The sequence below is a fragment of the Thamnophis sirtalis genome, unplaced genomic scaffold (genome assembly GCF_051295495.1).
Source record: "Thamnophis sirtalis isolate CommonGarterSnake01/CBP01778 unplaced genomic scaffold, rThaSir2_p1.2 scaffold_15, whole genome shotgun sequence".
NCBI lineage: Eukaryota > Metazoa > Chordata > Lepidosauria > Squamata > Natricidae > Thamnophis > Thamnophis sirtalis.
The window spans coordinates 5,682,917-5,696,203 of NW_028261395.1; the positions used below are offsets into that span (position 1 = coordinate 5,682,917).

General features: G+C 42.6%; 1 protein-coding gene across 2 annotated transcripts in view; it reads right to left on the reverse strand.

Annotated features, from left to right (window-relative positions):
• A1CF (APOBEC1 complementation factor) overlaps window positions 1–13,287 on the reverse strand; it is a 54,318-nt gene that overhangs the window by 7,776 nt on the left and 33,255 nt on the right. Inside the window, exons 7-10 of one of the 2 annotated variants that reach the window (XM_087702631.1) lie at window positions 12,937–13,034; window positions 10,131–10,401; window positions 5,841–6,025; window positions 1,584–1,720 (exon numbers count right to left, since the gene is read on the reverse strand). In XM_087702631.1, the coding sequence (XP_087558757.1) occupies window positions 1,584–1,720; window positions 5,841–6,025; window positions 10,131–10,401; window positions 12,937–13,034 (691 nt within the window). Of the gene's footprint in view, window positions 1–1,583; window positions 1,721–5,840; window positions 6,050–10,130; window positions 10,402–12,936; window positions 13,035–13,287 lie in introns of both variants that reach the window. The other variant, XM_087702630.1, reaches the window with a different exon arrangement.

The window sequence follows — 13,287 nt, forward strand, 5'->3', positions numbered from 1 at the left end:
ATGTGGAGGAGAGGTAGGGGAAGAAGAAAGAGGTAGTGAAAGGTGGGTGGGAGGGAGAGAAAGAGAAGGAGAGGAGGGAGGAAGAGAGAAAAGAGAGGATAGGAAGGAGAAGACAGAGGGTAGGAGTAGGGGAGAAGTAAGGAAAGGAAGAAGGGGAAGGAGAGAGGGTAGGGAGGAGAAGAAAGAGGGTAGGAGTAGGGGAGAAGTAAGGGAAGGAAGAAGGGGAAGGAGAGAGGGTAGGAAGGAGAAGAAAGAGGGTAGGAGTAGGGGAGAAGTAAGGAAAGGAAGAAGGGGAAGGAGAAGAGGAAGGGAGGAAGTAGAGAAGGAAGGGAGGGAGAAAAGAAAAGAAAGAGAAAATAAGGTGGTGTCATAGCAGGTGTGAAGGATGGTAAACAATACATTCCAAATTATACCTTATAACCTTTTAAATGGAATAATAATAATATAAGAATGGCAAAGAAAAAGAATAACTATGTGAATGTATATCTATAACTGTATGTAAGAGAATGAATGACAGTAAAAATATAAAACACAATATAGGTAAATAATACTTGATCATAAGTAGCTAAGTATAAATAAATAAAGAAATGTATATAAAAATGGATAACGAATAACGAGATTACGAACGCAAGATAGAAATGTATAGAAGGGAAAACACTAACTGCAAAGAAACCGATTCGGAACTGCTGTGTGATATACGATGGAACTTATTGTTCCTATGTTGTTTTTAAGTTATGTGGTTATTCTTGTTAATGGGTTTATGTGTTCTGTTGATGTGTTTATGTGTATAAAATTTAAAAAAAAGGCGGGTGAAGTACTGCAGGCCACTTCAGCTGACTGTTATCTGCAGTTCAGCGGTTCAAATCTCACCGGCTCAAGGTTGACTCAGCCTTCCATCCTTCCGAGGTGGGTGAAATGAAGATCCAGACTGTGGGGGGCGATATGCTGATTCTGTAAACCGCTTAGAGAGGGCTGAAAGCCCTATGAAGCGATATATAAGTCTAACTGCTATTGCTATTGCTATTGCTGTTTAAATGTCATTTATATTCTTGTCCAGTCTTCCAAGCCTATATGTACCATGTTTCCCCGAAAATAAGACAGGCTCTTATTTTCTTTTCACCCCAAAATAAGCACTTGGCCTTATTCTCGGGGAGGTCTTATTATTTTTGAGGTGCAGGAAGCAGCGAGCGTGGTCACCTTATGGCTGTTGCTATGTTGCAATATTTTTGGGTAGGGCTTATTTTTTTGGGAGGGCTTATTTTAGTGCATGCCCTCAAATGCCCAATGGGGCTCATTATCCGAGGAGGTCTTATTTTCAGGGAAACAGGGTATGTATGTACACACACATTGTAGATACATGTATGTGCATCAATGTACCAAAATTCATTTTTATTTATTTTGAAACCTAAACGTCAACAAGCTTTGGTCTTTTTCATGGAATTTCAATATAGAGGCTACTGCAACCGCTTTCCCACAGCCTTCTCATTCTTCTGCAATTTCAACAATAAGTATTGTTATGGCTTAGTTTAGTTACAAAGCCCCATAACTCCAGTTAAGCCCTTCTGGCTGTATTAGCTACTTACATGGTAGGATTTTGAGTGACGAGGGCAGGTATAGTGATTTTATACAAGAAGAGTTGTCTTTGGTTCTGTCCAACAGCAGAATAAAGTTGGTAAACAGGTTGTCCCCAGTTATTCTTCTGGCAGATTTCTTCTAATATCTATAATGATCAAATGAAAGTAATGATATTTCCATACGTGTATAAGCATCTCTTACGGAGTGACAGTATGCAAATCACAGAACTAGTGAGCAATAGTGTTAGGAATATAATCTAACGGTTGGGTTGGCAATATATAAATCATGTAACAATGTTGTACCTGTTTTTCTTTAAATCATACTGTAAAATGTGATTGGTTGCTGTTTTCCTCAATCGGCCATAAGAGGGAGCCAGAATGACTGTTAGCTCTCTTGTTTGTCAGATGCTGGGCTGATCTGATCTGAGTGTTTTTGGAAGCTGGCTGTTAGAAAGTGCCATGAGCTATTGTAAGTTTTGCAATGCTAGCAAACTTTGAGTTCTGAACTGATTATATGATACTGGACTATGTTATTTGGATTATCCCTTAACTGAAAGACATTGATGACTGACTGTCTTATCCGTGTATGACTTGGACTGTTTGATGGACTCTGATACCTCTATTTCCACGAAAGTAAAAGCCTATTTAAACTGCAGCGTCTCTGTATGCTGGTTTGTGTGTTCTCCAACACAACTCTCACAACGCTTCTCTGAATGCACTCGCTCTCCCAACGGGGAGCTTACCTAACAAACAGACATTCCAGGCAGGAGATAATGGTAAAGGTAAAGATCTCCTTTGTCCAGTTGTATCTGACGTATCTCCATTTCTTAGCTGAGGGACCCAGCATTGTCCAAGGACCTTGCCATGGTCCAATAGGGCCAGCATGACTATGTGTTGAGGCGTACTGAAGAGGTACCTATTTATCAAATCGCATTTGAATGCTTTCAGAGAATGGTGCAGTGGCCTAGAGGTGGAGCTCTTGCTTCATAATCAGGAGTCTGTGCGTTCAAGCCTAGCTTGAGGGAGATATTTTTCTCTCTGGCCACAATGAGAATATATCTGCTGAACAAAGGCTCACATTGGCAACAGGAAGGGCATCCGGCCATGAAATGCTCTGCTAGCTCCATTCTGTTTTCCAGACTCCCACCCCGCAAGGAATTATGGGGTTGCTAAAAGATGAGGATTCAAACAGGGAGGTGGGTAGGAGCTGGGGCAAATAACCAGAGCTCGTTGATGCCTCAGGTTTTGAACTGGGCTGTCAGCTTTTCAGCTGACGAGGTCAGCATCATTAACCACTGTGCATCTTTAATCATTGTACTCCCTGTATATAAAATTATGGAGAAGTGTACTTGACACTATATTCTCCCATACTTTTCTATTTGGGCAAGCTATTCTTCTTCCAGGTCATCCATACATTGATTCATACCATGACCCGACAAAAGCGCGAACGTCATAAGCGCGCCGACAAAACCGCGGCGCTAAAACCGCGATGTCAAAAGCGCGCCGACAACAGCGCGCCGACAGAAGCGCGATTTAAGTTAAGGTAAGGTTTAGGGTTAGGTTTAGGGTTAGGTTTAGGGTTAGGTTTAGGGTTAGGTTTAGGGTTAGGGTTAGGGTTAGGTTTAGGGTTAGGTTTAGGGTTAGGGTTAGGGTTAGGTTTAGGGTTAGGGTTAGGGTTAGGTTTAGGGTTAGGTTTAGGGTTAGGTTTAGGGTTAGGGTTAGGTTTAGGGTTAGGTTTAGGTTTAGGGTTAGGGTTAGGGTTAGGTTTAGGTTTAGGTTTAGGGTTAGGTTTAGGGTTAGGTTTAGGGTTAGGGTTAGGGTTAGGTTTAGGGTTAGGTTTAGGGTTAGGTTTAGGGTTAGGGTTAGGGTTAGGGTTAGGGTTAGGTTTAGGGTTAGGTTTAGGGTTAGGGTTAGGTTTAGGTTTAGGGTTAGGGTTAGGGTTAGGGTTAGGTTTAGGTTTAGGGTTAGGTTTAGGGTTAGGTTTAGGGTTACGTTACAGCGCGCTTCTGTCGGCGCGCTTTTGTCGGCGCGCTTCAGGGCTCATTCGTCGCTCATTCGTCGCGCGGTTTAGTCAGGCGCGCTTTTGTTGTTCGCGCATTTGTGGTGGAACCCGTTCATACATTGCTTTCCAGCTCTAATCAATTCTGATTCCTTCACATATTTGCTTGGAAATTCAAGCATCAATCATTTTCTGGTCCAAACTATTTTAACCTGCTTCTCTTGTATTGATTATTCTGTTCTGTATTCCATGTACTTTCATTTAGGCCATATTCCTTCATTTTGTTTTATCACATATGTTTGCTAAGACCCTCACGCCCATCTCATTTCTCCTGATACACCCAAGATTCACTTCCATATAACAAAGGGGTTAGAGGCAAGCATTTATTCCTAGCCGTGTAAGCATTCACAGAAGTCTACATACTGTCTGCAGCCTATCAACCTTCTTTAAGATTTCTTCACCCATGTTCTCATCTTTAATCAATATTCTGTCAAGATAAACAACTTCGCCTATTTTATTTAAGATAGCTTATTTATGTAGCTTATTCATCTCACAGTGAAGTGACTTTAGGTGGCTTACAATAAAACCAATGAAAACATTTTAAAAATACAATTAAAAGACATCACTTGCTTTAAAGACACTTGCTTAATTTTAAGAGCTAGACCGGTGTGGTTAAGATGCTGGATTAGGAGGGGGTGGGTCTTAAAAATCGCAGGAATGGGTTCGCTGCCGTTACTGGGTGGGTGTGGTCATGGTGGTCATGGCCTAGTTGGCCTCCTGCACCATGGCAGGAGGGGGGTTTCACTCTCCCCATACTCCGGAGGGTTTCCTCGAGATTCTGGAAGGGTGAAAACTGTTTACCCTGGGCTCTGGAGGCCCTCTGGAGGCTGGAAACACACCCGCTTCTGGACTTCTGGAAATCTCCAGTAGGCTCATTTCCCGCCCTCCGTGAGCCTCTGCACGGGCCCTGAACTTATCTGGCATGATGAACGGGCCATGTGGAGACTCCTGGGAGAGGCTGGGTGGGGTGGATGGGTTGGGCGTGGCCAGCCAGCGGTAGCATTTGGGAGTTTGCTGAACTGTGCAGAATCCTAGGTAGAGGATCGCCCAATCAAGTGCGAACTCCAAGCAGCCCACCCCTGGGAAGACTTCAGTTCCAATGTTTCTATAGGCATGGAAACCAACAGTATGACCTGGGCAGGGGTGGGTTCCAGCTGCTGCCACTGCTGGCTCGCTCAGGGGCGCGCCCCATGCATGCTTGATGTGTGCTACACATGCATGTGCAGTACTGGAAAAAAAAAACCAAGATGGCACCGCCGATAGAACCAGTTCAGGGGCGTGGAAGGCCAAGTTACTACCTACTTGGGCGAACTGGTAGGAACCCACCTCTGGACCTGGCCCAGTCTGTCCATTTCAACACTAAACTGGGAAACCCGAAAACATCTTGGAAAAAGGCAATGCAGTAGCAAGATCACTGCAATCTTGTCTAGAAAACTGCACGGACTGTTCGATAAATTCATTTGGACTCAGAATTGACCCAATGAACAAAATGAAACAAAAACCTTGTAAACATTTGCTCCATATTCTCTGCCAAGCACAAATACCTTGACCTTCGGCAAAGAGCTTTCAGATCTGTGCAAACTATCCTTTCCTGCACAAGCTATTTGGGTTCTTAGCTCATAGCATGGCATTGTGTGCACCAGGGCTGGGTTTCTCACCCCGTTCCAACCGGTTCGGTTGGAACGGGGCCGGCGGCATCCTCATGCACGCGTGCAGTGCACGCATGCGTACTAGCGTCTCTGCTCCTGGAGGATCGCGCAGGCGCTGTATGCGTCCTGCGCATGCGTGGAAGCACAGAACTCGTCAAAACTGGGTAAGGGGCGCGGGCGGGCGGGTGCGCCCTTCGCCGTTCCCGGAAGTTACTTACTTCTGGGTTCGCCGACCAACCGGTTCGCGGGGACCGCCGCGAACCGGTTGAAACCCACCCCTGGTGTGCACAGAAAACAGTGCATTTTCACAGATGACTTCCTATAATCCGACAGTAAGTCCAGCATAATCTCATTGTGCCACAAGTTCATGAAGGCAGCTGTGAAAAAATATTACTAATAAAAATATTACTAATGTAGGAATGCTGTTTTGTGTCAAAACTCCACATAGTGAAATCAAACAGAATAAACAACAACAACAAAAAAACAACAACAATGCCCAGTCTGCAAAGATTTCTTATAGAAATGGGGTAGGCAGTAAACAAGATCTGTTCTACCCACCTGTGGAGCAAGTTTAATTCCTTGTGGCTTTAAACTGACGTGGTTCATTGGCGTGAGCTCCATTCCCGGCAAAAGATCATAGAGTTTGTCCTCCCCTCTTTTTTCTCCTTTAAGCTGGTATCCGCGACCCAGGGCAGGGTTAGCCAAGTAGCCTCGACCGCCTACTCCTCTAATTCCAGCAGCCCCTACAGGTACATTCATGTAAATTTCTAGGAATGTAAGAAGGCATTGAACTGAATCAAATCACAGGGAAATCTTCCCGATTCTTACAGTATGGGAAGGCTTGATTGCGCACGCAGGCTTAACATGGAGTTTTGCGTCACCCGTCAAAACCGCGTTCCACAAAAGCGCGGTCGACGAAAGCGCGTATGTGACGTCATCACAGCGCGATGAAAAAGATCGAAAAATTGAAATAAAAATTAAATTACAGCAAGCCGATTCACATAAAGGTAAGGGTTAGGTTTAGGGTTAGGGTTAGGGTTAGGTTAAGGGTTAGGGTTAGGTTTAGAGCGTTAGCGTTACGTTTAGCGTTAGGTTAAGGGTTAGCGTTAGGTTTTTTGTTAGGTTAAGGGTTAGGTTTAGGGTTAGGTTTAGGGTTAGGTTTAGGGTTAGGTTTAGGGTTAGGTTAAGGGTTAGCGTTAGGTTTTTTGTTAGGTTAAGGGTTAGGTTTAGGATTAGGTTTAGGGTTAGGTTAAGGGTTAGGTTTAGGGTTAGGTTTAGGGTTAGGTTTAGGGTTAGGTTTAGGGTTAGGTTTAGGTTTAGGGTTAGGTTAAGGGTTAGGTTAAGGGTTAGGTTTAGGGTTAGGTTTAGGGTTAGGTTAAGGGTTAGGTTAAGGGTTAGGTTTAGGGTTAGGTTAAGGGTTAGGTTAAGGGTTAGGTTAAGGGTTAGGTTAAGGGTTAGGTTTAGGGTTAGGTTAAGGGTTAGGTTTAGGGTTAGGTTTAGGGTTAGGTTAAGGGTTAGGTTTAGGGTTAGGTTTAGGGTTAGGTTTGGGGGAGTTAGTGTAAGGTTTTCGCTTTATTTTTACATTTTTCGATCTTTTTCGTCGCACTGTGATGACGTCACATACGCGCTTTCGTCTACCACGCTTTTGTCTACCGCGGTTTTGTGGTGGAACTGAGTTTTGATGCGAGAATGAAAAGTCACCTTTTGCTGAGTCTCAAAGAGGCCAGGAGAAGAACCAAGAATCTGCAGCATCAGGCAGCAGTTCTATAAACTATTTAGACCAGTGTCTATGGAGAGTCTCAGTCATCCAAGTCCTGGTTGTCCCAAAGGCATTTTTTTCAAGAGCCAACTGGACTTTTTCTGGTTTTTCTTTGAAGATATTTAGCTTCTCATCCAAGAAGGTTCTTCAGCTCTTTAGAACAGTGTTTATTTAGACCAGTGTTTCTCTTATCATGCCAACTTTAACATGTGTGGATTTCAAGTACCCAGAATTCTCCAAGGGAATGATGGGAGTTGAAATCTATCTATCTTAAAGGTGACACCACTGAGATACAATCTGATGCATATTTCAAGAGAGCAAAATTCTGCAGAACACAGCAGAGTTTTAGTTACAAACCATTTGTGTGTGTGTGTGTGTGTGTGTGTGTGTGTTTTGTGTGTGTGTTTTCCAGCATAACTCTGGAACACCTCAAGCAATTTCAACCAAAGTTGGTACACACAGATGACTTACTCTCTGGAAACAAGTACTGGGGGTTGGGGGTGGGAAGACATCCCTAACACCCCTCGGTATGTGTGTGTCTATGTGTGTGTGTCTATGTGTGTGCATGTTCCAGCATAACTCTGGAATGCCTGGGCCACTGAAATGGAAAGCAATGAATTATATCTGTAATATCACATCACAGTACTTTTGACAATGATAGTGTGCATTTTGGATTCAAGTTCTGTTAAGATACAGCCTGTTGTGCCTTAAAATGGCTTCTACTGTACAGCACAGTGGCGTTGCCATGGTAATGGCTTCACAGTACTCCACAAGGGGTTATTCATCCATTCATCTCTAGTAAGGGTGGTTGGTTCTTAAATAAACAAAAAGCAAGGGGGCTACTTCTGATAAGGGGGATTTGTTCCGGGCAACACCGGCTTATCAGCTAGTCTACTATAACACTGAGAGGTTCAGCTCCTGACATTAACATTTCCTTAGCTATGTTAATAGAAAATACTTCATTAAGAAATAGCAGTACACAAAGAACAAACTATTGCCTTTGAAATGAAGAGTCTTAATTCACAGCAATGTGCACAGCTATCAATAGGGTTTTATTGTGAACCGGGACCGGGAGGAATCCTGTGGGCATCTAAAATTTTTTAGTATTTGGAAATTCACCTCACAGATGTTGGGTTTCCTAAGTTTTCTAGGAAACCTAGAAAACCACTAACAAAAAAAGACACTGAACTGAGAATTGCAAACCTTTGCAAGGATCAATCACAATATAATTTTATACATTGTACTCGTTCTGCACTGCATTCTAATTATGTCACTATTCATGTAACACGGGCCTTCCCATTTTCCATTTCATTAAATGCCCGAAGAAGACTCAAGTGACTGAATATCTTGGACTAATTCTAAATCACTTTCTTATCTTCCTTCTGTTCCTCTGCAGTTATTATTTTCAATTCTAATTCAATTCTAGAAGCCAATTCTAAGAGGATTATCATTTATAGGTAGGGTTTCCAAAGCCACAATTGCGATAGAGAGAGGAATTTATTTTTTTTAAAAGAGGTTTTAAGGTTAAGCTTTTCCGTTTTAATGTATAATTTTGACACTGTAGTTTTACCAACCTCATCCCAATCACACGTCAGAATCAATTCATTTCTGTGGGCATTTTGGGATGGTTCGCCCATCCATGTATATCACTTTTGATATTTCCTTGCTGATTTTATTAGTCTACAGAAAGAAAAACTACCAAAAGGAGGCTCAGACAATCTCATTGTACACATGTTGTACTCTGACAATAAAAATTTGAATTGATTTGAATGCTGCACTTGTGAAGCCAATTATAGGCATCGAGGAGGATGGAAGGGAGAGGAAGAGAAGGAGAGAGGGTAGGGAGGGGAAGAGGAAGAGTAGGAGAAAGGTGTAAGGGAAGAAGGAAGGGGAAGGAGAGGAGGAAGGAAGAAAGTAGAGAAAGGAGGGAGGGAGAAAAGAAAGAGAAAATAAGGTGGTGTTACAACAGGAGGAAGGGATGGTAAATAAAGTAACCCAAACTGTATATTATAACCTATTAAATGAAATAATAAATGTATAAGAATGACAAATGTAAAGAATAATAATAATTATGTGAATGTATACTTAAAATGGTATGTAAGAGAATAAAAATTAAAAAACTCTAGAATAAAACCGTATACTTTGAATGTTGACTGAAATAAGCTTCTTAAATCAAATTTCATCCACATATTTTAGCCTTCTCTCTATAATTTGTGCCTTTGTGCCTTCCAAATATACTGAACTACAACCCTTATTGATTGGAAATTTGGGAGCTATACTCTAACATAGTTTAAATATACCAGATTGGAGAAAAGTGATAATCCCATCACCTAAGATTCTTTTGGCCATATATTTCATTCACATACATGACAATTAGTTGGGCTAATTTTATTTTGAAGAGCAATGCAGGTTTCATTAAAGATCTTTAATTAAAATGGGCAAGAGAACATGGCTATTTATTAAAGTGACCCATTCCATATCAGAAGAGACCTGTCCAAAAGAAAAATAATGTACCAAGTCAAAGCAAGTAAGAACAAGTAAGAACATCGACATATCCCACATTGCTCAATAGAATTACTGTTAGGAATCTAATCTAACGGTTGGGTTGGCAATATATAAATCATGTAACAATGTTGTACCTGTTTCTTTAAATCATACTGTAAAATGTGATTGCTTGCTGTTTTCCTCAATCGGCCATAAGAGGGAGCCAGAATGACTGTTAGCTCTCTGTTTGTTAGATGCTGGGCTGATCTGATCTGAGTGTTTTCGGAAGCTGGCTGTTAGAAAGTGCCGTGAGCTATTGTAAGTTTTGCAACTGTTAGCAAACTTTTGAGTACTGAACTGATTATATGATACTGGACTATGTTATTTGGATTATCCCTTAACTGAAAGACATTGATGACTGACTGTCTTATCCGTGTATGACTTGGACTGTTTGATGGACTCTGATACCTCTATTTCCACGAAAGTAAAAGCCTATTTAAACTGCAGTGTCTCTGTAGGCTGGTTTGTGTGTTCTCCAACACAACTCTCACAACGCTTCTCTGAACGTACTCGCTCTCCCAACGGGGAGCTTACTTAACAATTACCTCTAATGGTTGAAGGTCTAATGATGCCTCTGTTGATGAGATGGCCTTTAGCAGCAGGGAAATGGAAGCCAGGAATGGCAGCATAGGCTTGTGGCGCATAGAAAACTGGAGCTCCTAGGTAAGCTGTGGCAGGATCGTAGACATGGCCAAAGGTGTAGGTAAATTCTGGCAACGCTGCAGCTCGACCTCCTGTACCTCTGGTGTATCTAACATAGCTGTCTTTGTCAACCGGCTTTGCTAAGGTGACTTCAATGGGAGAGCCATCCAACACCTTGAAGACGGAAGAGAACACATGGAAGATATATGAGATACCATCTCTTCTTCTTCATCCTCATCCTAGCCATTGTTTATCCACTGCAGGGTGAAGGCCTCTTCTGCAGGTTTCCAACCAATACTTCTTGAGCTATATCTCATCCTATATATGAGATATAGGATGAGAAAAATAAATAATTTATAAAATACTAACTAACCCACGAGCCACCGCGTCCTCTTAATGCCGAGCTTGTCGATCAGAAAGGTCAGCAGTTTAGCGGTTTGAATCCCTAGCGTCGCATAATGGAGTGAGCTCCTGTTACCTGTCCCAGCTTCTGCCAACCTAGCAGTTCTAAAGCACGTAAAAATGCAAGTAGAAAAATAGGAACCACCTTTGGTGGGAAGGTAACAGAGTTCCGTGTGCCTTCGGTGTTTAGTCACACCGGTCACATGACCACGGAGATGTCTTCAGACAGCGCTGGCTCATCAGCTTTGAAACGGAGATGAGCACCGCCCCCTAGAGTCAGAAACGACTAGCAGATATGTGCGAGGGGAACCTTTACCTTTAACTAACGCATACATGCACATCTATACCAATGTGTCGTGGGAATTAAAGGAATGCCTCTTTTGGCGCAAGGCTTATTTGCAATTTCTGAAAATCTTTCCTTGTCAGTCCTTGACTGATGACCTCAACTGAGCCCAAGATTTTTGTGGCTAAGTGAGGTATTTGCTAATGTCTCATTAGCAACCTTTTTTGCCACCGTTGTGAAGTGTATTGCAATTGTTACATTAGTAACATGGTTGTTAAGTGAATTTGGCTCCCCCATTGACTTTGCTTGTCGGATCACGTGACTCTGGGACACCGTCATAAATATGAGTCAACTGCCAAGTGAATTTGGATCACATGACCATGGGGATGCCGCAATAGTTAAGTGTGAAAATGGTCATAAGTCACTTTTTTTGTGTCACTGTAACTTCAAATAGTCACTAAACAAATGGTTATAAGTCAAGGATTACCTGTATTGTAAATCTGGATTTACTGGCATAGAATTTTGGTATCCCTGTATGAAAATTGTCTACACGAGTGGGGCAAAACATGCAGGGATGTTTTTTTAAAAAAATATATTTTATTTTCATTTTCATACGCTCACATGTATACACCATACAGTATTAAACAATAATTGCATCAATTCCTCTTGTTGACAATGCCCCAGAAAATGAAAGCCCAATATACCTCTTCCATTCTCCATACACCTCTTTCTTCCACCACCCTCCAACTTTCTATCTTCCCCCCATCATCCCCCTCTACCCTACTTCCCCTCTCCCTCTACCACTCCTCTCTCCAGATCTGCTCCCCACTTCCTTTTCGCCCCCCCACCCTCTCTCCCATCTCTCTCTACCCATCTTTCTTCTTTCCTACTCCTCCTCGTGACCCGTCAAAAGCGCGAACGTCATAAGCGCGCCGACAACACCGCGGCGCTGAAACCACGATTTCAAAAGCGCGCCGACAACAGCGTGCCGACAACAGCGCGCCGACAACAGCGCGCCGACCGAAGCGCGATTTCATTTAAGGTAAGATTTACAGTTAGGTTTAGGGTTAGGTTTAGGGTTAGGTTTAGGGTTAGGTTTAGGGTTAGGTTTAGGGTTAGGTTTAGGGTTAGGTTTAGGGTTAGGTTTAGGGTTAGGTTTAGGGTTAGGTTTAGGGTTAGGTTGAGGGTTAGGTTGAGGGTTAGGTTTAGGGTTAGGTTTAGGGTTAGGTTTAGGGTTAGGTTTAAGGTTAGGTTTAGGGTTAGGTTGAGGGTTACGTTACAGCGCGCTTCTGTCGGCGCGCTTTTGTCGGCGCGCTTTAGGGCTAATTAGTCGCTAATTCATCGCACGGTTTTGTCACCGCGCTTTAGACACCGCGGTTTAGTCAGGCGCGCTTTTGTTGTGCGCGCATTTGTGGTGGAACCCTCCTCCTCCCCTTGGTGTATTTCCACTATATGTTAATGTATTTGGCTTATCCTATTTTTAAAGAAAAATTAGAGAAAAACAGTATACATGTGCAGGGATGTTTGAAGACCAGCAGGAGAGGTGCATCAAAACACACACACACACACACACACACACAAACACACACACACACACACACACAAACACACACACACACACACCCCACTTGGTACTTTTGAAAGCAAATTGCGCACCATTAAAACTGACTAGTTTAGACTGGTATTTTGCTAGTTGAACATTTATGGGATTATAAATAATGCAGATGCTTTTGGTTGACTCTGATGATTTATCCGGCTGTTCAAAATCCAAACAACAATGAACCACATATTTCATAGCAGAAAAACTGCTGGAGTGCAAAATGAAGCCATTCCCTTTAAACTCTCTGCCGGGGCTGTTATAGGGCACATTATTTGGTACACACATGCCCCCACCCTATCCTGATAGCAGCATTGCACCGATAGAGCATTGCAGGTACTAGAAGCAACATTACGAATCATATTATGCAACATGCATGCAACTCTTGGTCTGCCTTCCAGCAACTGCAGAACTAATCCGTCATTACCTTCCCATTTAAGATTTTCATGGCCTCCACCGCATCCTCTCGATTATTAAAGTGCACAAACGCATAGTCTCTAATTTTCTTCACCCGTTCCACTGAACCTGCAGAAGAGATACGGAGGGTAAAAGTTTCTCATGTGCATATTTGTATAATAAAAGGCATAGCTTTATGCTTGGCTTTTTAGATCTCACACTTTAATTTTAAATTACGGTTTCTCTGCTGGATTAAATCCTAGCAATATAAAAACCCTATGTCAGGCCTGCAGTCATATTCCTTTTAGCATCTTTGGCCTGCCACACTTTCAGAGGTGGGTTCCTACCAGTTCGCACCTATTTGGTAGAACCGGTTCGTCAA